Below are 26,710 nucleotides of genomic sequence, written 5' to 3'. Positions count from 1 at the left end.
TTATATGCTCTGGAGGGGTAGGGTTATAAGGAAAGTATCATATTTGGTATTATACAATATCTAATAAATCACATCTTCTTGTAGCCTTGCGGTGCACGTCGATCAGTGCCGTACGTCACACACCTTTATCTTGTGGGCTGGACCACCTCTGATGATGCGGCCATGTCTTGTCCTGTGGGTACCGGGCGTCATACCCCCACAACTAGTGCCCTCGATTTTTTTTGTGTGAATTAATTTAGATTATAGAATAGAAAAACATATATATCAAGTTGTATTGTTGATACTTCAAAAACACCATTATTACTTTAAAAACAAAAACGAAAGCACAAGTGTACTGGTTAATGATTAATTGAACCCAAGAGCAAGTTCAGTGCTCTTTATTGTTTTCATTTTTTAGGAAAACATAAAAGTAGTCATTTTATGACTTCAGCATAACCGTTTTTTTTTTGACAATTTTCTCATTATAGTTATTCAAAATATGGAGAAATTTCATAACGACCATTTTTAATTTTCACATTATAGTATCATTTCCGATCATTTTCATCATCATATCGTCATTTTTTTTCTTCTAGAATTGACCCATTAATTGATTAATTAATTTACAAGTACAAATACATCTGAGCACAGAATTACAAGCTATAATCTGAATTAATTAACAATTTAACTACATACTGATACACTAATCACACTATTCTTATTACACCTCCAAAATTCACCGTTCAAGTGCCTGCTAATCGGTGATATCTACCAGCAGCACTTCAGCGAGCATGATTCATCAGCTAGAGTAGTCGGACATGGCGAACGAGCAGCTCGACGAGCCGCCCTTGGGCAGCGGGCTCCGGGGCGGCGACCGCTGCGCCTGCCCGTCCAGTGGCGCTGGCGCAGCGGCGGTCGCCGCCGCCGCGGCATTGCATGCCGGCTGCTCCTTCCCCTCCTCGGACCTCTCGGCTGGCCGCCTGATCTCCTTGAGCAGCGCCACGACGTCCTTCATCGCCGGCCGGTCCTCCGCGCGGTGGGCGATGCAGAGCATGGCGACCGAGAACACCTGCAGCATCTCCTGCACCTGCGCCTCCGGCTTCCCCCGCAGCCGCGGGTCCAGGAGCTCCGCCGTGGCCCGCTTGGCGCGCACGTGCTCCCGCACCCACTGCACCAGGTGCGTGCCGCCCGGCAGCGTCGGGTCCAGCGGGTGTCTCCCCGTCAGGATCTCCAGCACCACCACGCCGAAGCTGTACACGTCGCTCTTCTCCGTGATCCGTTGCATGGACGCGTACTCTGTTTTGATTTGAGGCACCAACAAGAAAAATGTCAGCGAAAATGTAGTAGATTTTTTGAGGAAATCGATGCTATGACAGCCATTTACCTGGCGCAATGTAGCCATAAGAGCCGGCGATGCGTGGCGCCTTGGACGAGTCGAGCTTGGCGGAGCCGGACGCGACGGCGCCGGAGAGGATGCGGGCGAGGCCGAAGTCGGCGAGGTACGGCTCGTTCCGGGGGCCGAGGAGGACGTTCATGGCCTTGATGTCGCCGTGCAGGATGGCCGGCAGGCAGTCGTGGTGGAGGTACGCCACGGCGTGCGCGACGCCGAGCGCGATGTCGTAGCGCGCGCCCCAGTCGGCGGCGCCCTTGACGCCGCCGCGGTGGAGGAACCCGCTGAGGCTGCCGTTGGGGAGGTAGGTGTAGAACAGCAGCTTGGTGCTGCGGTTGGCGCCCCACCCGAGCAGCCGCACGATGTTGCGGTGCCGGATGGAGCCCAGCGCCGAGATCTCGTTGCGGAACGCGCCGGCCTCGTCGGACGACCACATCTTCTTCACGGCGAGGGAGTCGCCGTTGGGGAGCGCCACGCGGTACACCACGCCCGAGCTCCCCGTCCCGATCACGTTTGCCGACGTCAGCGCGCGCACCACCTCGTCCACGGAGAAGTCCAGCTTCTGGTACAGGGTCACCTCCCATGTCTCGTCGGCGCCGTGCCCATGGATGGCGCCGTTGCGGCGCCGCGAGCGCGCGAGCACGTAGGTGGCCGTCAGGAGGAGGAGAGCGCTCACCACAACCAGGATCGTCATGGCCAGCTTCAGCGCCGAGACGGCCGCGTGCCGGGAGGCCTCGTCGCCGCCGGCGCCCACGACGAGCAGGTGGTTGCCCGCGATGTCGCTGAGCGGAAGCTTCTGGAAGAAGGGCGTGTCTGGGAGCTCACCGGAGAATGTGTTGTACGAGATGTTGAGCATGACGAGGTTCTCCAGCCTCGCGAGGGGCGCAAGGCTGCCGGAGAGCTGGTTGTACGATATGTCGAGGCTGCCGAGCTTATCCAGCTCGCTGAACTGCGCTGGAATCTCGCCGGAGAGACGGTTACAGCTGATGTTAAGCGAGATCTCCAGAGAGGGAAGCTTCCCGAGCTCCGGTGGGATGCCACCGGAGAGCGCGTTGTCGCCAAGGTCCAGCAGCTGGAGCTTCTCGCAGGAACCGAGCTCCGGCGGTATGCCGCCGGAGATCCGGTTCTTGCCGAGGTTAAGCTTCGTCAGCTCCGGCAACAACCCAATGCCGGGGCCCAGCAGACCGGTGAGCTTGTTGTCAGAGATGTCAACGAACTGTAGGCTGCGGGGCAGCTCATCCGGCAAAGAGCCAGACAGGGCATTCGAGTGCAGGTCCATGAATTCTAGGTTGTCGCAGCCGGACAGCGCAGCCGGCAAGGGCCCGACAAGGCGGTTACTGCCCAAGTCGAGGAAATTGAGGTTCTTCAGCTTGCCGATCTCCGCAGGTATCGCCCCGGAAAGTCGGTTGTTGTTGAGCCGGAGCCGGTACAGATTAGTGCAGTTGCCGATCTCCGGCGGTATGACCCCGGAGAGGTTGTTGTCGAGGAGCAGCAGCTTGGTCAGGTTCTGCAGCGCGAACAGCTCCCTCGGGACGGCGCCGGTGAGGTTGTTGTACGAGAGGTCCAGGGACTGCAAGCCCTCGCACTGGGCCAGGCCCGCCGGCACGGGGCCGGTCAGCCGGTTCTGCCACGCGTAGAACAGGGTCAGGTTGCGCAGCCGCGGGAAGTCGATGCTGATCTCGCCGGACAGCTCGTTGTTGTCCACCTCGATGTCGGTCAGCGACGTGCAGTTGGAGAGCTCCGTCGGAATGACGCCGGTGAGCTTGTTGGTGCTGAGCTGCAGCTGCTGCAGGTTCGGCAGCGTGCCGAAGCTGCTTGGGATGGGCCCCGTGAGCGAGTTGAGCGACAGGTCGATGAGCACGAGGTTCTTGCAGTTGGCGATCTCCGGCGGGATGGTGCCGACGAGCTGATTCTGCCACAGCAGCACCGTCTGCAGCTTGCGCAGCTGGCCGAGCTGCGGCGGGATGGGCCCGGAGAGGGAGTTCTGGTACAGGTAGAGGCTGGTGAGCTCGGTGCAGTTGCCGATGCTCTCGGGGATGGAACCGGTGAGCATCGCGGTGTAGATGGCGATCGTCTGGATCTTCTTGAGCTGCCCGATCGTCTCCGGCAGGCTCCCGGAGAGGCCGGTCTCGGCGAGGCCGAGCATGGTGAGGTCAGTGCACCCGCCGATCTCCGGCGGCAGCGGGCCCTTGAGCGCCTGGTTCCCACCGGCGCGCAGCACCTGCAGCTTCTTCAGGTTGCCGATGCTCGCCGGGATGGCGCCGCTGAGCTCGTTGTCGTAGAACGTGAGCGACGTCAGGCTGGTGAGGTTGCCAATGTCGCCGGGGATGGCGCCCCGCAGCGAGTTGGTGTTGAGCGTCAGCGACTGGAGCTTCGTCAGCCGGCACAGCTCGGGCGGGATCGCGCCGGACAGCTGGTTCTTGCTGAGGTCAAGCGTGGTCAGCTCGGCGAGGTCGCCGAGCCCCTTGGGGATCGCGCCGGTCAGGTTGGTGCTGGAGAGCACCAGCGTCTTGAGCGACGAGCTCAGCGGCCGCAGCTCCGGCCCCGCCGGGAGCGTCCCGCCGAGGTCGACCGACTTGATGGACAGCGACACGACGTTGCCGCGCGCGTCGCACCCCACGCCCTGCCACCGGCACGGGGTCGCGTCCGCCGCATGCCACGACGAGTCCAGTGCGCCGCGCGCCGGCCCCTTCCATCGCAGCAGCGCCTGGCCTTGCTCGTTGACGCCGCGGCACGGCGCGAGCAGCGCCGGGGAGAGACACACGAGGAGCGCGACCAGCCTCGCTGCGGTGGTGGCGCGCAGGCGTGGAGGCATTGGTGGAGCAGAGAGTGGCCGAGGCCGCGGGTGAGTGGTGGCACTGGCACCTCCTCGTTGCCTTGGGATTGTAGAGGGGGAGACCCCAGGATTTGTTTATAGCACACAAAGGGTTTAGAGATCTGGATCCAAATGAAATAATGAAGCAACAGCTTAGCTTTTGCAGGATATTATTTTCGATAAACAACAGATTTGATTAGGTACAGTGACTTGTACTATCCCTACTCTCTACTCTCTAGTCTTTAGCCATAGATCCTACTGCGCACACTGTTGAGATTTGTGCTTGGTTGCTAACACACAAAATCAGCGAGTGTGGTTTCACTCTGGCACAAATCTTGAAGCCCTTTTAACGGCGATGATAGCGCAAATGGTCTCGCATTTCCTAGATACAGTGATGTGTGTGAGTGAGTGGTTCTTCTACTTCTACTTGGAATACATGTCCAAAATTTGGTTCTTGAAGTTTCAGATCAGAAAGGAATATTGGCAATTTTCAATTGAAGTGTGGGGGAAGAAAGAAGATGGCATGGATGGAGCCCAGCTGATGCCATCATTTGGATATGTTTATCCCTAGTTGATGTACTCATTATTGCCATTGGGTGATCCTGAACTGTTAATTGCTTGCTGCTGTGCTCAGTGCTCTGTTGAGGAGGTGAGTGAGAACATTTCTCCTCCCCGTGTTCCGGGAAATGCTAATCGTAATTCCCTAGGTAATCTGAAGTTCTGAACTTTATCCTTTTTTAAGTACAGTGTTTCTAGCGCCTGTGAAAGTTTGTTCTTTTGTACTGCACTGATGCAGGGTAGTCAGAACTCAGAAGTTAACAGCGGCTGCTGCTGGTGTTTGTTTACTACTTAATTCACATGCTCTCCTCTGGGCTCTGGGTGTTTACCTTCTAAATGATGGTCTGTCCATCTGCAGTGATTCAGAGCTGCTTCTGTGAAAAAAGAAACTTTAAAAAGAATATAAATTTGTTGCACTGTGACTGTGAGAGCAGTAGAAATGATATCCACACCAAATTACACTTCTTTTTTCTTACCAAAGTCAAAGCTGGATCATCATTCCTCAAGCTTTATCAAATCTGGACCTCAATGCATGTTTTTCTTGAACTTTACTGTTGTGCCGGCGTATTACTTTCTGACGATGGAAAAGGAAGATACAGAAGTGCCAACTCCAATGAGAGAAAAATCATGCAGCAGTGTTGCAGGTGAACATGCTCTCTGTGATCTTGGTAATGCAACCTCTCTGACACAGATGATCTGGCTAACATTTCCCGTATAAAATCAATCCCTCTTAGATCTAACCTGCGTTCATCTTTCCCTGCACTTGTCTCAGATCTGCACAAACTTACGGACGGTAGCAGTTTGCCACAGGTAGTTGTACTGTACATATATTGCCTTGAGGCAGTAGTTCCTATCTGTGTTAAGATAATTTCATGCAACATGCTATACTACAAAAATTTAAGTGTTTCTGTCATATAATTCTACTACTGAGTAGTATTGCTGTAATCATCCGACAAGAGAATTGTGCTCTTGCACATGGACATTGGACAGAGGATTAAACTTTTGGGAGGTCTAGCAGTCTAGCCACTAGCCACACAACACTAAGCTTCTCTCTATTAGTAATTCACGTGGATGAGAACTAAAACACTGCAAGACAGGGTGGTAGTGGTACATCAACCATATGCAAATTCATAAAAAAATTCATATGCTCAATTTACTGTTTCTGCACCTTCTTCTGTGTGGTACTAATTTCCAAGTTCAGAGAGCATGCATGTTCGCATCACATGCCTAACTTTCCAGAGAAACCGAAAGGAGCCCAATAAAATACAAGGACCGGCAAGCTCTTATTACTGTCTGTGAACTCAATCATAGGAATCAGAGGAGTGTCCGGGTTAAGAAAAATGAGCGAGTGAGGTAGAATAAGATAGGAATCTTAGGGGAGCGGCACATGCAGTAAAGGAGTGTAGGTTAGTATAATACCTATAGATAGACAAATAAAATATTACTACCAACTTAACCGTGCAAAAGGGTGGCAACCCCGCTGGAAAGTAACAGATAAGGGAGTGTTCGGCTCGTGGTAAAGCCGCTGGTGCTGATTTGTATGGCTGATTTTTTTAGAGAGAAAAATACTGTACCGAACACTCCTAAAGATTAGGTGCTAGTGAAAATCTGAAACTTTTATGTTCCAGTTGCCATTTTACTTAAAAAAAAAGAACTTAGAACTACTGTGTTAATAAGATAACGTTTTGCTATATGTTCTAGTTGAATTTATACGTAGGTCACCTAAACTAAAAAAAAAGAAAAAGGTTCCTTTTTTGCTATATGTTGTAGTTTAAATTATCTCAAATTAGCTTTGTGTTAGTAGTAGTATGTACTAAGTCAATGTCATCCAACAAACAGACCACAAGTGCATGAAAAATAGAAACCTTATTAGGTTAAAAATGCAATCACATGAGCGACGGCAAACATGTTAGGGGACATGTTAGGTGTCACACATGACTCACAATGTTTAAGTAATAGGGCTGGAAGCATCATGGGAATACAGAAACGGCTTTGGATTTAGATCCCATCAAGGTGCTGTGACCTAGTGGTGATGTGTTGTGATCACAACATGGAGCACACATGGTTAAGTTATAAGGGAGGACTTATGGCTACTTTAAATAAGTTAAAACATGTACCTTGTTCTAGCTGTGATGCATGTTCTTCTACATCTCATTCTTCCGTTAGTTCTCTGACACCAGAGCATTTTCCAGCCCTGCTTGCTGCCAAGATCTGATCTGATCTTGTACTAATTTAAAATTTTCACGGAACATGGCCAAACTGTTATGTACTTGGATAGATAGATAGATAGATCCAGTTGATGGGTTCCTGCAGGTACAGTGATCAAAAGCTGGCTATGATTGTGGGTATTACATTTACCGAATGTGGCCACTGTCAGTTCAGAACATTCTGCTGCAAAGAAGCTGCAGAAGGTTAAACAATGATGAAAGAGAGATTAACATTTAATTACCCTGTCATTAGATGCTTCCTCCAACGTGTTCTTTGCCGAGCAGTACTACTGCTGTCAGAAGGCAAATTACTAGATATTTACAAAATGCAGTCAATTTCAGTTGTACCGAGCACTGCTGTTGTACCAGTATATATACTTCAGTACTAAACTACCGTGGCTGATGGACATGAATCTCTTGTTTGCAAGTTAATATGCCTAAAATGCTAGACCTAACTGATCAAAATTGTACTAGTTAAACATCTCTAAGTCAAAAGACAGACTATAGCATTTACTGATTTACCCCTGGTAACTTCTGTAAAGATGGGTACATTCTACTGCTGACAAAATGCAACTGCTTTCATAAAAAAAAATGCAACTGTTAAAGATAGCTGCAGAAAAGGTAAAGGTTTCCTAGTCACTTCTTGCTTCCAAAGTGCTATACCTAAAGGGATACTAGAGAGTAGAGACAGCAATCCAAGGTTTCTGGCCTGGTAACTACTGCCCCAAATTGCTGAGGTTGGGGTGTTCTGTCTGCCTAGTCTATCTGATCTGATGGTATCTTGCCATGGTTCCCAAGCTTCAATTTTTGTCAGGACATGACAAGAACAGACTGAGCTCAAACTAATGGAACTTTAACGGACTATCTAGGAAGAATTAATGTACATAATGTTTGAACATTTCCTAAAAGCAATAATGCTTCAATTTGGACATGCTACTTTTGGAGATTTAGGAACTCCACATACAACCACAGCAGGACAAAGCAAGGGATCTGAATGGGCCAGGAGATATTGAGTGAAAGCCAAAGTTTAAGGATCAAACCACACACACATCTCAACTAATTCTCGTGACTCCTTTTTTTGTTCTCCACGTGGTAATGCCACTGATGATTAGCCGCAAAGCGGATTAGGAACCCATCATAATTCATAATTTGCACGAGCAATCTCATAATGCATACAATTGCTGCGGAACACATATCCAAACTTCGATCTGATCCTGATCGGAAAAGACCTTGATCTATCTCTGAACACCAATCGAAGATTAAAAGGAATCCCCAAATTGAAACCCATGAGGATCACCACGATTTTTATCAGCAGGATGTGGACTGCCGCCATGGTAGTTCAGGAGGCACTACTCCATGTTTCTTTCTTTCCCTATAAAAACTTCCAAGAAAAGAGTGTTTTGTCATGCACTTTGGAGCACAAGGCCGGTCATGTCGATTTTCTATGCCTGCCTGCCCTTTTCTGTTTTGAAGCGTGTCTCGAAGACCTGCTCTTGCTTGCTCAATGTGATGTTCAGAAGAAGCCATATGGAAATGCATAAAGATTACAGTGCAGTGCAGGGCAATGGGTCACTGTCTTCAGTGTCCCCTAGGCGCCAGACCTAGTGGTTGGCGACGATTTGTGCTCCCAGGTTTTCAGGATTTTGTTGGCTTAACGCCCACATCACTGTCTTCAGCTTTTATGCATCTGGGCAATAATCTATTTTTGGATCAGGGAGTGGGTTATTATGTAGGTCACAAAGCAGGCTGATCAGTTGCTGTTGGGTGTGATTATGCACGGCTATTCAATTGCTTTGATGAGTAGTTTACATTTGCAAAAGAGTTTAGGAGGGCCACTAGAGAGAAAATAACTGAACAAAATCAGGCGATTTATTTTTTAAAGAAAAATGTTCGAGATTTGCAGCATTCAGCTGAAACAAAGAAACAGAACATACATACAAAAGAGCAGTTCAAAATTTGCAAGTGCAAAAAGGATGTCTGAAGGCTGAAGCATTAACAAAAACTCCAACCTCATGGGTGCTTTGACTGAACGTGCATGCTTACATGAGTTAGAGGAAATGGCTGATTCGATTACCAACTCTATATATGATGATTGCCCTATCAGCTTTGGATGTTTCTTTAGATAATCAAAATTTGTAATTTGCCATCTAATGGCGACAATTATGGAGCATTATAGTAGGGCCTGCAGATGCAGTGGCGGGATTTGTAGCTATGGTTGTACATTGTCTAATTTTTTTTTAATGCTATACCAATTTGATAAGTAAATAGAACCAATGATAAACTTTATCGCTCTTTGTTTCAACAATTCTCTAAGAGAATTATATAATGTTTCAATATATATCCAATACTGCAAAAAATCATATATTGAAATAAAATAATTCAGTGTTGCCCTTGCACAAAAAAAAAAAAAAAACAGTTTTGCATACCCTATGGCTTGTGCACTTTTCCTGTCTGACTGTCCGTGCAGATCGCAGATTACCGAACCGATCATATATTGAAATTGAAGAAACTGAAAGGAAAAGAAGAAACGTATGTACTTGTGACTAAAGGAGAATAGGGATAGATCCTAGACGTTGGCTCAGCAGCCAGCAGGATTTAACGTTGGCTCAGCAGTTCAGTCTTGGAGTCGCTAGGATTCAGAGTACCTGCTGGGCTGCTGCTTTGCGTTTGCCGTCGTGGAGATGCCGATGTCAGAGAGTCCGATGGGCGATGGCCGACTGGTGCTCACCGCCGGCAGCAGTTGCATCGCGGCCGTCCACCGATCCCAGTCAGTCCCCTGATCCCAGTACCCCACGATCACACCGCACACCACGTGAAAGAAGGAAAGCAAACAATACGATTGGAGACGAACTGACGGCGGCAGCTGGAAGATCCTGAGCGACTGAGCGAGTCCTGACTCTACCTATGGGCTTTGGTTGGGCCGAGCGCAGGGTGGTCCACGGCCCACAGGGACCACCCTGTAGCTCCGCCCCTGTGCAGATGTATTTGTATATAATGCATTTCTGCAGGCGCGTTGAGTGCCTGAATGTGCATTCCAGTTGTCATTCTGCTTGGGAAGCTTAGACCATTCACATTTTAGTTAAAATTAGGACCACAAATTGTAAAGGCAAAGAACAACTTTAACCGAATCCTTTTGCTAGCTTCTGATGAAAAAAAAAGGAGGAGAAGGAGAAAAGGTCACTACTGCTGGGCGGCCATGCATCAGGACCATCCCTGAACTGAACAAGCCATGCATGCATGGCTTGCCTGCGGTACATAGCGCCTCGACGGACGCTTTGATCGGGCATGCTTGCATGCAGCCGGGCATGCAGGTCTGCAAGGCCTCCTTGGGACGATGAACGCGCCACCGGTCCTGCGCCGGCCTCGGAACCAGCACTGCTTCCGGCGGATGATTCAGAGTGACACGATGCAGGAAATGTTGGCGTCGCAGGAATGTCCGAATCGAACGTCGTCAGAGAGTCAGAACTCAGAATGGCAGGCCTGATGAGCGGAAACGAGGTGTACTCCGTAGATGTTTAGAGACAGCGTGAGGACGGACGGGCCAAATCGCCACTGTCAGCAACGGAGAGATGCAGCGGTGCAGGCGACGTTTAGATAACCTGGCCAAAATTTATCCGTGCTCATGAAGGGAAGTTTTTTTTTTTTTTGAAATTCTCTCAGCAAGCTTTATTCATCCGACAAAATAGTTACATCGTTTATGAGCCGCTGCCGAATTGAGGCAGGGGGTTCTATCCAAACAAAAGAGTCTTTCCCTACCAAAGCTTGTCTAGCTAGCTCATGAGCCACAGCATTACACTCTGATACAATGACTAATGGAGATAGAATGAAAATCCTTCCAATACAGGTAACATTCATCATATATCGTCCCTGCTGCCGTCGCCAGAAAAAAACCCTCTTGCATTATTGTGACAACTTCCATACAATCTGATTGAAATTCCACGCGACTGCAACCAATCAGTTGTGCCAACAATAAGCCATCTCTCAGAGCTGTTGCTTCAGCCATGGCTGCATCCAACACATGATGGATATAACTGTGCGAAGCAGCAATGAAACTGCCCGTAGAGTCTCTAATAACCGCTCCTGTACATCCGGATCCTTTAGTTTCATCGTAACCTGCGTCGACATTATTTACCTGCGGCAAGCAACTGCTGACTCTGAGGTCCAAAGTGCGTACTTAATGCTTGTATAGTTTGTAACATATATAAATTTTCGCAAACTCTATCCCGTGTCCGGTCGTGCTTGCTCGTCAGCGCGCGACCGCATCCGCCGCGACGGCCCCTCTTCCTCTCCATGTCTGGGTTAGAAGGAGCTCAGGGGAGGCAGGTCGGCCTGGCAGTGGGGACAGGAGAGACAGCGGTGGTGACACCACCAGAGCGGCCAACCGAGTAGGCGGCTGAGCCCGGCCGAGGTGGGGGCACCTATAGCCATGGCGGCAGCGGGGGAGGGGAAGGAGGAGGCCGCTGCAGACACGATAGGGTCTCGTATTCCCCCAAACTCGTCATGGTCGCGCGATAACGTCGTCTATAAAGTAGATCGTGATGCTGCACATATTGCAATAACTATACACGTATATTTCAAGGGTATGTTCCAAATGTTTTATATGCTTCAGACATATGTTGCAAGTGTTTCATCAAGATGTTGTAAAAGTAGATCTGGATGTTGCAAATACATGCATGTTGCAAGCATATATCTCAAGTGTTTCAGTTGTTTCATACGTATGTTACAAGTGTTTCATTTAGATGTTGCATATGTTTTTGCAATGGCTACAGACGTGTTTTTAAGTTTTTTTTCTGACGTTTTGCCAGCGTTTTAGACGTATATTGTAAGTGTTTTAGTTGTTTTCACTAGATGTTGCAAAAGTAGATTTAGTGTTGCACATGTTGCAACGAGATGACCCACCTATCGTGGCCGCCTGTTGCAACTACTAGCGCCTGAGGCTAGCAGACGCATCTGTGGCGTGGCATCCACAAGCGAGGGTAGGTGATTGGGACCCACGTGGTTTTCTGCGTGCGAGCGTGGTGGTTAGGCGAAACAGAGTGAGCGTGATGGTAGGGCGGTACGCAGCATGGGGTCTACACAGTGGGGCACGCAAAAATATGTGGAACATGCTCTTTTCGCTGCGGCACGGCCTCCCGCGCGAAGGACCGGAGGCCTCCGATATTTTGGAGCGGCTCGGGATGTCGGCCCCCAAATACAAGTTAATAATAATTTTTTTTTTTGGAGCAAGAGGATATATGTGCACAAATTAAAATGGGCCATGGTCCGTTATGTATGTGTTGGTGCCATATGGTCCGTGCTACCACAACAGTGTCTCGTGGCCCATGGACCGAACAGTGTCGATTAAGGAGCTCATGCATGAGCTCACATCCCTTGCAGTTTTTTTAATTCATTTTTTGCAAAATTATTTGTCCAAATGAATAAAAAAGAATTGCAAAACTATACAACTGCCGCGATAAAACCGGCGAGAGGTACTTGCTGCCGGTTGAATTGACGGAACTTTCTTTTTTCTGAGATCGAGTCATGCACGGCATCCGACCGAGTCTCGGCCCGAGCCGGATTGGAGTTTGGACCGAGCCCACCCTTAAAACAACCGGCCTCGTTGTGTTGTGCACCGCGTGATATTTCACAAAGCGTTCAATTCCGCCGCCGCTGCCGCCGCAATGGCGTACCACGTTGAGCACCTGCACTCGGCGGAGGCCGTGAACGACGCCATCGACCGTGAGGGAGAGAGCGGCAGCCTAGTGGTCGTCCGGTTCGGCCGGAGCGGCCACGACGACTGCGTGCGCTTCGACGCCGCCATGGTCGCCGCGGCCGAGCGGGTCGGGCCTGTCGCGGCGCTCATCGCCGTGGACATCGACGAGGTGCAGGACTTCAACGCCATGTACGACCTCCAGTACAAGCCCTGCACCGTCATGTTCTTCTACAGGTACCGCTACGTCGACGTGCGTGGATTTGGCTCCAGTGACTACATCAACGACTGGGCCGCTATCAGCGGCGCCGACGAGTTCGCCGACGTCGTCGGGGTGGTGCACGAGACAGCCAACGCAGGGCGCCGCATCGTTGACTTCGGCCACGGCGTATAGCTTTTTTTTAATAGTTGGTCAATTTCTGTTAAATAATTAGGTAATTTTCAGATTAAAACTAGAATATAAATCATGACAATCTCGAGAACTAGCATAGGACAACTTGCACATGATTTAAAATACTTGTGTGTTAGATTAAATAGCTCAAAGAAAGACATCAGATCACGAGGTGTATACCTTTCGACTGTAGTAGGAGACAACGTCGCCGGTGATGGAGATACAGATGGTGACGCTGCTAGTGGTGATGGCGCGAGATCGTCGATGAGCAATGGAGGAAGAGCTCATGACGAATACGCCGGGACGTAGTGTTGCGACCTGTGGGCTTCCCTCCTCACACTAGACTTGAGAAAGAGGAGAGAACTCCATATTTAAGTATGGCTAACTTCACTTCCACAAGCAAGGTGGGACTAAAAGTTTCCACATTTCCTCTTTGCATACATGAATGGGCCTTTGAGATTTTTCTTAGAAATTTAAGGATTTCTTATATGGGCCAAGCCCATCTAAATTCCAACAATTTCTTCTCGTTGTCATTGTTCTGCAACCTAATGTGCACAAAATTCTTTTAGGGCTGTTTGCATCCCTTCATTTTAAAGAAATTGAAATCTAGTTAATGGACTAACCTATTTAGCTTGGAATTTGGTATTCCACAACTTTCCAAAGTTCAAATATTAGCCTATCTTAAATTAAATTCATGGGGTGGGAGATGGAAATTAATTCTATGCGTCTCAATTCTATGTTTCTACATTGTAACTTATAGCACACTCATCGACTTGCTTCCTTGTAGTAGAAGTGCAACACATAAGTGTCTCACGACAAAAATAGTATACAAATATATTTCACATACAACTATATTAGCTTTATTGATTTGTGTCTAAATTATGGTTGTTAGAGTAGAATTCAATTTCAAGGATTCAAATGGGGCCTATCTTTTTTTTTGTATGAATACAATTGTATGCATAATGCATACCAATGGGCAAAAAAAATCTGGTATCCTTCATAAAAAAACTTATACATCATCTGGATGCGACGATGAGCAATCTCTCATACATAGTTCGCAATAATCTTACTACTAGCGCCTCTAATTTCAACAACACTTCCCGCGTCTCTAAATCTAGTACCACACTAATACACAACTTATTTTAATCTCTTATAATGTCCTTTGTCACACTGTGGATGTGACCTAATTTTCATCGAACGTGGACGTCCCATCATGGCACATCAAATCTGATGCTGACTAATTTTAGTGCGGCACATTGTGTTTTTTTGGAAAAAGATAATACGCGACAGCGCGACCCCGCTCCCACGCTCCCTCTTCCTCCCGCGCCCGCGCTCATGCCCGACTGAGCCTGTGCATCGGAAACGAAGAAGATGGCGGCGGTTAGGGTTCCAACGGCGACGGGTTAGGGTTCTGGTCATCGGCGGCCTTAAAAGGAGGATTTGGGGGGAGGCGGGAGAGACGGCGGCGGGGCGGGGTGGCAGGAGATGGTGGTTGGGCGGGGTTGGTGGCAGGGGGCATCGCGGCAGTGTTCGTCGACGAGGTGCTATGATTAGGGTGGGTGGGGTCGAGGGGTGAGGGTGGGTTGCGGGTGGCGCGGCGAGGCGGCTCGCCGCCAACCGCCAGTGGCATCTCATTGGCTACACAATTATACTCTCTTTGTGTGGAGGTAACCTATTTCCAACTCAATGTCCTCCCTCCACGATCAATCGCATATGTGATCTTTGTCCATTTTATATGTTGTGAACATCCGTACAACCGAGCTACAGCCATTTCATGGATTACCCGGTTCCTACACCATTCCGCGTGCTGCAAGGAAAAGGCCTTCGCAACACGCCAAAGCTTATATTTGAAATGACCAAGAGAGGGTTATTTGGGCTCAATCTAAAAATTTATAATGAATAAATAACCATAGGGTATGCAAAAACTACTCACAACTTGCATGGTTAAAGTTAGGACTAAAATGATCATATATAATAAGATTGAGTCCTAGGACCATCACGTTGGTTAAGAGCACACTTACAATAAGGTCCCTAGTTAGGGATTTAAAATCTATTAGTAAACACACTCCACCAAGGAGAATCGTAGACCCTCTCCTGCCTCTAGGAAGAGACATCTGTTAATCTAAATAGTATATTGTCCGTGCTAACGCTACGGCGATATCTAGGTAACACATTAAACAATCGTAGTGGACACGCACAACGCCACTCGTACGTGGATATATAAAGAAACGCCCATGCTAACGCTACGGACAAATCAAATAACTAAAACATTTGTAAGAAAATATGTTTGCTAATCAACAAGAAATTCGTTTGCCAATTGACAAGATCTAAACGTGGTAAGAAAATATTTCTTTTCACATGTTTGACATCATGTTTTCTTCTTCTTTTTTCTTTTGGATTAACAAAAATGATAAGCTGGCTACACACATGCATACCTATAAAGCAAGGCTAAATCCACCATTGTCTTCAAGCTCAAAATACAATTGAAAAGAGAAGTGTCAACATACTTATTTGCTGCAATTACACAATATATCAAGTACTTGGTTCATTTCCTGGACGGCTTGTATTACTCTAAAAAATGTATCCTTGTTGTGGTTCTTGTTTAGCAGAACTTTCAGTGATTCTACCAACTCATCTACTCATTCTCTTTCCGTTTACTTACTGCAGAGCGCTGAAATTTTAAGAGATATCAAATATTAGTAATTGAAAGTAAAGCTGAAGTAGAAAGGCTAATATGTCAGTACAGCAGTACATGCCGCCTGAAGAATTGCAAACAATATAATAGCTCAGGTTCGGGACTGAAATTTAGAATATGATCTGGTGGAAGACCTGCTGCAAAAACAAATTATGGAAAGCATAATCTGGTGAGTTAACAAAAATAAAATTAGTTTTTGTACTTTAAAACAGTTTTTGGCCTCTATCTAGCACCACAGTCGATTCCAATATGTAATTTGAAACAGCTTTGGGTAATTAGAGTTCAATCCAACAGCAAAACAATGTTCTCTTAGGTGCATCTTAGGTGCAGGTTCATTATTTTCCTTCAAGGTTCTCTTGTTATAATTTAACATGTAGAAAATGTGTTTTTAATAATATACTAAATTTTTAACTATTGCACGGGGAAAAAATATATTTAGAAGGCAACAAGGTCAGACCTGAACAAGCAGCTGAAATGTACTTGCAATACCTTATAGTAATGTCACATGCAACAACAGCAAGTTCTGTAAGAATCCATAAGACAAAATTTAATACCTTTGGGTTATTCAGCCCTGCAATGCTCTGCAAGGTGTGTTCCCCTGAGGAATTTCACAAACTATCAGCAATGCTCAAAATGCCAAGGAAGGATTGAAGGGAGTAACAATTAACAAAACAAAAAGGGTAGTTTCTCATCATTCTGAAGGCATCAAATCCAGAAATACAAAAAGTTAGTAAAGCAATCTAAGTATAAGTGTTCCCCATTCACTTCTTGACTATTTCCTCTATGTCTCAACAAAGGCTAATGTTCAGTTCTACGTCCATCCTGTGCTGTGGCATATCAGGTTTGAAATATAGTTGAATGTAGTTGTGACATAATTGTGATAGTGACATCCTGTTCTTTTCCAAAATCAAGCAAGGACTATCAAAAGTATAGACTACCTCTGGAATAACAATTTGATCAACATGACAACATCTATGCTTTTGATAAGAGGAGTACCAGGGCCATTCAAGTGATTACTCCCAACGCTGGTCATAAATTGTGGCAGGGATGAGCATTGACTTGGGCTAGTCATATCGCTCACACCCAAGAAGTCTGAACCCGCTGTTCTACAAACACAAGGCGGCAAGGGGGTAGTTTAACAGAATTGCACAACACATTCTCAAGCCATGGCACATGCATCTGCAAACCGGTGAAGAAATATAGTCACAACATACTGAAAGGTCCTAATGGCTAGAGGGGGATGAATAGCCTAATAAAAATTTCTACAACAACACTTAACAAAATAGTTAGACAATTATGAGGCGAAGCAAGTGTTGCGCTAGACTACTCAAAATACAAGCCACCTACCATAATTCTAGTTTAGATAGTATCTATTCACATAATAGCTATGACACTACCCTATGTTAGTGTGCTCTCAAAGGCTAACTAAAGAGTCACACCAACCAACCAAGCAAGCTCTCACAACTAGCTACACTAAAGAGCTTGACAACTAGTTTGCGGTAATGTAAAGAGAGTGATCAAGAAGGTTATACCACCGTGTAGATGAAGGAACCAATCAATCACAAGGATGAATAACAATGAAGACCAATCACCTCGGAATCAATGATGAACACAATGATTTTTTTACCGAGGTTCACTTGCTTGCCGACAAGCTAGTCCTCGTTGTGGCGATTCACTCACTTGGAGGTTCACGCGCTAATTGGCTTCACATGCCAAACCCTCAATAGAGTGCCGCACAACCAACACAAGATGAGGATCACACAAGCCAGGAGCAATCCACTAGAGTAACTTTTGGCTCTCCGTCGGGGAAAGGTCAAGAACCCCTCACAATCACCACGATCGGAGCCGGAGACAATCACCAACCTCCGCTCGATGATCCTCGCTACTCCAAGCCGTCTAGGTGGCGGCAACCACCAAGAGTAACAAGCGAATCCCGCAGCGAAACACGAACACCAAGTGCCTCTAGATGCAATCACTCAAGCAATGCACTTGGATTCTCTCCCAATCTCACAAAGATGATGAATCAATGATGGAGATGAGTGGGAGGGCTTTGGCTAAGCTCACAAGGTTGCTATGTCAATGTAAATGGCCAAGAGAGTGAGCTTGAGCCGGCCATGGGGCTTAAATAGAAGCCCCCATGAAATAGAGCCGTTGTACCCCTTCACTAGACACAACGCGGGGTGACCGGACGCTCCGGTCATATTGATCAGATGCTAGACCTCAACGTCTGGTCACGTGATGTGTGCCACGTGTCCCTCTCTTCAAATACTGTGCACTCGATCTCAACGGTCAGAAGATGACCGGACGCAGCAGCTAACAGTGACCGAACGCTGAACCCCCAGCATTCGGTCATTTCCAGTAAGCATCCAGAAACGATTTTTCCCGACCGAACATAGCCAGCGCCCGGTCACATGGTGTCTTCCTCTGTGCTGCCATGTCAGCATGACCAGACGCAGCCATCCAGCGTCCGGTCGCTGAGCGACCCAGTGTCCGGTCATGAGACCGAAACGCATGCCCTCTACTGCTACTGACCGGACGCGCCGGTCCAACCGAGACCAGCATCCGGTCACTTACAGTGACCTCCGTCTTTTCTATCTAAGGCGCCGGTGGCACTGTCGGACTGTCCGCACTCTACGGGTGGACACTCCGCCGGTGAATTTCCTAACCCTTGGTCAAATGTGCCAACCACCAAGTGTATCACCTTGTGCACATGTGTTAGCATATTTTCACAAACATTTTCAAGGGTGTTAGCACTCCACTAGATCCTAAACGCATATGCAATGAGTTAGAGCATCTAGTGGCACTTTGATAACCGCATTTCGATACTAGTTTCACCCCTCTTAATAGTACGGCTATCGATCCTAAATGTGATCACACTCACTAAGTGTCTCGATCACCAAAACAAAATAGCTTCTAACATTTATACCTTTGCCTTGAGCCTTTTGTTTTTCTCTTTCTTCTTTTCAAGTCCAAGCACTTGATCATCACCATAGCATCACCATCATCATGTCATGATCTTCATTTGCTTCGTCACTTGGAATGTGCTACCTATATCATGTTCACTTGATAAACTAGGTTAGCACTTAGGGTTTCATCAATTCACCAAAACTAAACTAGAGCTTTCAATCTCCCCCTTTTTGGTAATTGATGACAACCCTTTCACAAAGATATGAATTAAAATTCAATTGAATCCATGTTTCTTACCCAAACATATTTACCATATGTAAAAGGATATGGACAAGTTTCATGAACCCCAAATGGTAACAATTGCTGCCCCTACATATGTGCTAAGAGTTTGGATTATAACTTGCACATATGCTTAGATAGGAAATATATGATACAATGTCTACCAAATGATGCTAAGGTATAAAAGATGGACCTTTGAAGCGTGATACCAATCGGAGTGCACCATTATACCATCTTTAGCATCATGGTTAGCTTGATACCACTTGGAAACAATACATGGAAATGAAAGTTATCTAGTGATTTCATTTCATCATTCAATCTTATAACTAGCATACATCACATAAGCATGGATATTTTAAATTTAGAACTTATGCCATGCAAGCAAACATATGAAATGCACATTCAAATGCACCATACAAGTTCATGAGCTTGCTCCCTCTACTTGTGTGCTCAAAATTTTAATTGATCCCTTTCCTTTGTCATATCTCTCCCCCTATGTCAACCTTTCCCCCTATTACTTATATCTTTATTTCTCTCCCCCTTTGTCATTAATGACCACAAAGACTTAAATTATAGATAGGTTGAGATTTATCAATGTCAATCAATGGGGTGAGGATCATATTCCCAAATTTGGTCCAATCTAGATCATTTGCCAAAGATATTTAACTCGGTTTGATCCAAGGACAAGCTTCTTCGCACCTCCAAATAAGGGTTATCTTGTACCATATTGAGTTAAACACTTATAGCTCATTTTCTAGATCAAACACTAGGTTTATAAGCCCATAAACATGTCATATGCTACCACTAGATCAAGTCAAGCATAGAAGCAATAATGATACCATATAAATATCAAAATCATTTGATTTTCATGAATGAGCCTAATAAAATGGAGAGATGACTAGATGCACTAAACATGTCCTTAGCAAGGATGTATGTCATGCCAATCATCTTTTACCTTGGATTGCTCGAAGGAGAGGCATGCCATATGAGTGGGGGGTGTATCAACACATATTTGAGAAATCCAATATGTTTAACTCATTCCTTAGCTTGCAAAACCTTTTCTCATCCAATATCTTGGTGAATATATCGCCAAGTTGATCTTCAGTGCCTACACTCTCAATGCAAATATCCTCTTTTTGTTGGTGTTCTCTTATGAAATGGTGGCGGACATCAATGTGTTTTGTTCTTGCATGTTGAACCGGATTGTTGGTCAACTTGATTGCACTCTCATTGTCACATAGCAATGGCACTTTCTTGAACTTGATTCCAAAATCACTCAAAGTGGCCTTCATCCAAAGTACTTATGCACAACAACTACCGGTGGATATGTATTCGGCTTCAGCGGTTGATAATGCAACACTATTTTGCTTCTTTGATGACCATGAAACAAGTGATCTTCCCAACAATTGACATGTGCCCAAGGTGCTCTTCCTTTCAACCTTGCATCCCGCATAATCCGAGTCGGAGTAGCCAACTAGCTTAAACTTTGCTCCTTTGGGATACCACAAACCAACATTTGGTGTATGCTTCAAGTACCTCAATATCCTCTTTGTAGCCTTCAAATAACTTTCTCTTAGTGAGGCTTGAAATCTTGTACACATGCATACACTAAACATGACATCCGGCCTTGATGCGGTCACATAAAGTAGGCTTCCAATCATAGACCAATACAATTTTTGATCCACCATGTTGCCACTTGCATCACTATCCAAGTTACCATTTGTTCCCATTGGTGTGCTAATGACTTTGCTATCACTCATGTTAAACTTCTTAATCATGTCCTTGATATACTTGCCTTGACTTACAAAAGTACCATTCTTCATTTGCTTGATTTGAAGACCAAGGAAGTAACTCAATTCTCCAATCATGGACATCTCAAACTCATTAGCCATTATTTTTCTAAACTCATCACAAAAATCTTGATTGGTTGATCCAAATATGATGTCATCAACATAGATTTGCAACACAAACAAGTCTTTTCCAATCTTCTTGATGAAAAGAGTGTGTCAACCTTGCCCATTATGAACCCTTTAGAGAGTAGAAAATCCCTCAATCTCTCATACCATGCTCTAGGTGTTTGTTTCAATCCATACAAAGCCTTCTTCAACTTGTATACATGGTTGGGCTTCTTGTCATCTTCAAAACCGGGAGGTTGCTCAACATATACTTCTTCATTGATGTAGCCATTTAGAAATGCACTCTTAACATCCATTTGATAGAGCTTAATGTTGTGGGCACAAGCATATGCTAGCAAGATTCTAATTGCTTCCAATCTAGCAACCGAGGCATATGTTTCTCCAAAGTCAATACCTTCAACTTATGTATAGCCTTGTGCTACCAATCTTGCTTTGTTCCTTACTACTATCCCATCTTAATCTTGCTTGTTTCTAAAGACCCATTTGGTTCCAATCACATTGTGTCCCTTTGGTCTTTCTACCAACTCCCATACTTGATTTCTTGTGAAGTTATTTAATTCTTCATGCATAGCATTCACCCAATCAACATCCTTCAATGCTTCATCTATCTTCTTTGGTTCAATGGATGACACAAATGAGAAATGCTCACAAAATAAAGCCAATCTTGATCTAGTTTGCACACCTCTTAAAATATCACTAATGATAGTGTCCAATGGATGATCCCTTGCAACATTGGTTGGTTGGAGGATTGGAACTTGATTGCTTGCACTTGCTTGATCATTGGGTTGAGATGATGTACTAGCCACTTGATCTTGTTCATTATCATGAGATCCACTTGCACTAACTTGATTTGTATCATCTTGCACATTTGAGTTAGAGAGCACTTGCACTTGATCATCTTCATCATCATTCACTTGCCTAGGCCTCAATTCACCAATATCCATGTTCTTCATGGCATTTGAAAGTTGAATGCCTCTAACATCTTCCAAGTTCTCATTCTCTACTTGTGAGCCCTTGGTTTCATTAAATTCAACATCATGAACTTCCTCAAGAGTACCACTATCCAAATTCCAAACTCTATATGCTTTGCTTATAGTGGAATAACCAAGTAGGAATCCTTCATCATATTTCTTGTCAAACTTGCCTAATCTAGTGCCTTTCTTTAAGATATAATATTTGCAACCAAAGACCTAAAAATATGCAATGTTGGGCTTTCTACCATTCAAGAGCTCATATGGTGTCTTCTCTTTCAATGGGTGACAATAGAGGCGGTTGCTACAATAGCAAGCCATGTTGATAGCGTCAGCCCAAAAGGATTGACTCACATTGTACTCACTAAGCATAGACCTTGCCATATCAATGAGTGTTCTATTCTTCCTCTCAACAAGGTCATTTGATTGTAGAGTGTACTTGGCCGAGAATTGATGTCTAACTCCAAATTCATCACACAACTCATCAATTCTAGTGTTCTTGAACTCACTACCATTGTCACTTCTAAGTCTCTTGATGGTTGTCTCAAACTCATTGTGAATGCCCTTGACAAATGATTTGAATGTTGCAAACATATCACTTTTATCCACTAGAAAGAATACCCAAGTGTATCTAGTGTAATCATCCACTATCACAAAGCCATATTTATTACCACCGGTGCTAGTGTATTGTGTTGGCCCAAACAAGTCCATATGCAATAACTCAAATGCTTTACTAGTGCTCATCATGCTTTTCTTAGGATGGGTGTTTCCAACTTATTTTTCGGCTTGACAAGAGCTACAAAGCTTATCCTTTTCAAACACATCTTTCAAGCCTCTAACCAAGTCATGCTTAACCAATCTATTCAATTGTTTCATTCCAACATGACCAAGCCTTCTATGCCATAACCAACCCATGCTAGACTTAGTGAACAAGCATGTAGATAATCTAGCTTCACTAGCATTGAAATCAACCAAGTATAGATTCTCATATCTAAAGCCTTTGAAGATCAAGTTAGAGCCATCTACACTTATGATCTCTACATCATCTACCCCAAATATGCATTTGAATCCAAGATCACACAATTGAGCCACGGATAGCAAGTTGAAGTTCAAGCTCTCTACTAGCAACACATTAGAAATGCTCATGTCATTGAATATTGCAATCTTACCAAGCCCTTTGACTTTGCCTTTGCCATTGTCACCAAATGTGATACTATCATAACCATCATTGCCATTGGTGTTGATTGAGTTGAACATTTTTACATCACCGGTCATGTGTTGAGTGCATCCACTATCAAGAACCTAATGCCTTTCTCTGGCTTTGTAATTAACCTACAAAAGAAGATCAATTCTTTTTAGGTACCCAAACTTGCTTGGGTCCTTGAAGGTTAGTCACTAAGCTCTTTGATACCCAAATGACTTTCTTCTTTGAGCCCATCCATGGTTTATCAATGAACTTAGCCTTTACACCATTTGTACCCTTAATAAGCACATAGAAAGAATTAAGCTTAATGGAGGATACATTAGCATTTTTGCTCTTGGTCTTGCACTCATGCTCTTTATGACCAACTTGCTTGCAACTAGTGCAAAACCGACCATTGTACTTCACAAAACTAGTCTTGTGAGGAGCAAAGGCCGCCTTGCCTTTCTTGGGGGTATAGCCCAATCCCTCTTTGTAGAGAGAAGCTCTTTGGCTACCTAAGCACATAAGCAAGCGGTCCTCACCACCATAGGCTTTAGCTAAGGTGTAAATGAGCTTATTGACCTCCTTCTTGAGGTTCTCATTCTCAACCATTAGTAAGGCATCACAAGTGAGACCATCACTACTAGATGATGTGGAAGTATAAGTACTACAAGAAGGGTTAGTGGGAGCAACAATGATAGGCATAGATAATGATTCATCAATTATATCATAAGTTAAGCCTACATTGCAAGTTTCAACATGCTTCTTTTTATTTTGCTCATTAAGCAAAGAGGAACGAGCTTTTTCAAGCTTCTTGTGAGCCTTGCCAAGCTTCTCATGGGCTTCCTCTAGCCTCTCATGAGTTGCTTTAAGCTCATCAAGGGCTTGCTTAAGGGCTTTTACCTCCTTATTCAAGCTCTTGCATTCCCTTCTCTTAATATCAAAATGTTCTTTAGCATCTTCTCGCATATCAAATAATTCATCTTTAGTAGGTTCATCATCATCACTATCACAATCATTTTCACTATCATGTTCATTTTCACTTCCATCATCACAAGTTTGTACCTTAGTGGCCTTAGCCATGAAGCATGATGGAGTGTCAAAGAGAGAAGGCTTTTCATTGATTGCAATGCTAGCAAGTGCCTTCTTCTTAGTGGTCTTGTCATCATCACTTGAGGAAGCATCACTATCCCAAGTGACCACATATGAACCACCCATCTTCTTCTTGAAGGTCATCTTGTCCTTCTTCTCTTTCTTTTCCTTCTTGTCCTTCTTCTTGTTTTTCTTGTTATCATCATCATTGTCGCTATTGTATGGACATTGAGCAACAAGATGATCTTTGCTTCCACACTTGAAGCACCTTCTTGACTCTTCTTTGTTCTTGGATGAAGACTTCTTTCTTCTCGTACGGTAGCCCTTCTTCACCATGAATTTGCCAAATCTCTTGACAAAGAGAGCCATCTTCTCATCGTCATCATCCCATGAATCATCATCTTTACTTGTTGTTTCTTGCTTAGCTTTGCCCTTGGATGATGTGGCCTTGAATGCCATGCTCTTCTTCTTGTCATCCCTCTTCTCATCCTTCTTCTCCCTCTTTTCTTCCTTCTCATCATCATCTCTATAAGCATCATCGGTCATAATATCTCCCAAGATTTGGTTTGGTATCATTGTGTCCAAACCGGTCCTCACTAGCAAGATGACCAATATTCCAAATCTTGCGGGTAAACATCTCAAGAACTTATTACAGAAGTCCTTGTCCTCTATCTTCTCACCAAGTGCTTTGAGACCATTGACAAGCACTTCCATCTGATGGAACATGTTCGACATACTCTCATCCTCCTTCATCTTGAAGCTTGCAAACTTCTCTTTAAGAATGTATGCCTTTGCACCCTTCATGGCTTGAGTGCCCTCAAATGATTCCTCCAACTTCTTCCACGCCTCATGAGCTCTCTCAATGTTCTTGATTTGCTCAAATGTTCTCTCATCCAAAGCATCATGGATGGTACTAAGAGCAATGTCATTATTTCGAAGTAGTATTTCTTTGGCGGCGGTGGGAGCCTCTTCATCTTCAATCTCAATCTTTGTCTCTACCACCTTTCAAACCTTCCTATTGATTGACTTGATATAAGTCGTTATCTTAGCTTTCCAATAGGGATAATTTGAGCCATCAAATTAGGGTGGCTTCTTGGTGTTGTTGATTTGAGCCATTTTTACACCGAAGGTTGTTAAGCCTCAAATCATGGTGACCTCAGCTCTGATACCACTTGAAAGGTCCTAATGACTAGAGGGGGGGGGGTGAATAGCCTAATAAAAATTTCTACAACAACACTTAACAAAATGGTTAGACAATTATGAGTCAAAGCAAGTATTGCGCTAGCATACTCAAAATGCAAGCACCTACCACAATTCTAGTTTAGATAGTATATATTCACACAATAGCTATGACACTATCCTATGTTAGTGTGCTCTCAAAGGCTAACTAAAGAGCCACACCAACCAAGCAAGCAAGCTCTCACAACTAGCTACACTAAAGAGCTTGACAACTAGATTGCGGTAATATAAAGAGAGTGATCAAGAAGGTTATACCGCCGTGTAGATGAAGGAACTAATCAATCACAAGGATGAATAACAATGAAGACCAATCACCTCGGAATCAATAATGAACACAATGATTTTTTACCGAGGTTCACTTGCTTGCCGACAAGCTAGTCCTCGTTGTGGTGATTCACTCACTTGGAGGTTCACGCGCTAATTGGCTTCACACGCCAAACCCTCAATAGAGTGCCGCACAACCAACACAAGATGAGTATCACACAAGCCACGAGCAATCCACTAGAGTACCTTTTGGCTCTCCGCCGGGGAAAGGTCAAGAACCCCTCACAATCACCATGATCAGAGCCGGACACAATCACCAACCTTCGCTCGACGATCCTCGCTGCTCCAAGCCGTCTAGGTGGCGGCAACCACCAAGAGTAACAAGCGAATCCCGCAGCGAAACACGAACACCAAGTGCCTCTAGATGCAATCACTCAAGAAATGCACTTGGATTCTCTCCCAATCTCACAAAGATGATGAATTAATGATGGAGATGAGTAGGAGGGCTTTGGCTAAGCTCACAAGGTTGCTATGTCAATGTAAATGGCCAAGAGAGTGAGTTTGAGCCGGCTATAGGGCTTAAATAGAAGCCCCCATGAAACAGAGCTGTTGTACCCCTTCACTGGGCACAACATGGGGTGACCGGACGCTTTGGTCATATTGACCGGACGCTAGACCTTAGCGTCCGGTCACATGATGCGTGCCACGTGTCCCTCTCTTCAAATACTGTGCACCCGATCTCAACGGTCAGAAGACGACCGGATGCAGCAGCTAACAGTGACCGGACGCTGAACCTCCAGCGCCCGGTCGTTTCTAGTAAGCATCCAGAAACGATTTTTCCTGATCGGACACAGCCAGCGTTCGGTCACATGGTGTCTTCCTCTGTGCTGCCACGTCAGCATGACCGGACACAGCCATCCAGCGTCTGGTCGCTGAGCGACCCAGCGTCCGGTCATGAGACCAAAATGCACGCCCTTTGCTGCTACTGACCGGATGCGCCGGTCCAACCGAGACCAGTGTCCGGTCACTTACAATGACCTCCGTCTTTTCTGTCTAAGGCGCCGGTGGCACTATTGGACTGTCCGCACTCTATAGGCGGACACTCCGTCGGTGAAGTTCCTAACCCTTGCTCAAATGT

General features: G+C 45.4%; 2 protein-coding genes across 2 annotated transcripts; one reads left to right on the top strand and one right to left on the bottom strand.

The window, feature by feature from the left end:
* Positions 1–574: 574 nt before the first annotated feature.
* Positions 575–4,265, bottom strand: LOC136472783 (LRR receptor-like serine/threonine-protein kinase RGI3). Its single transcript, XM_066470488.1, has 2 exons — positions 1,361–4,265; positions 575–1,272 (listed from the first exon to the last, which is right to left on the bottom strand). Exons 1-2 carry the CDS (start codon positions 4,179–4,181, stop codon positions 776–778), a joined length of 3,318 nt encoding a protein of 1,105 aa, XP_066326585.1. The 5' UTR covers positions 4,182–4,265; the 3' UTR covers positions 575–775.
* Positions 4,266–12,606: 8,341 nt separating this feature from the next.
* LOC136469490 (thioredoxin-like protein YLS8) lies at positions 12,607–13,029 on the top strand. Its single transcript, XM_066467666.1, has one exon. The coding sequence runs from the start codon at positions 12,607–12,609 to the stop codon at positions 13,027–13,029; it is 423 nt and encodes a 140-aa protein (XP_066323763.1).
* Positions 13,030–26,710: the final 13,681 nt, after the last annotated feature.

The sequence above is a fragment of the Miscanthus floridulus genome, chromosome 8 (genome assembly GCF_019320115.1).
Source record: "Miscanthus floridulus cultivar M001 chromosome 8, ASM1932011v1, whole genome shotgun sequence".
In the NCBI taxonomy this organism is placed as follows: Eukaryota; Viridiplantae; Streptophyta; class Magnoliopsida; order Poales; family Poaceae; genus Miscanthus; species Miscanthus floridulus.
This window is presented reverse-complemented; position numbering and strand designations above follow the sequence as displayed.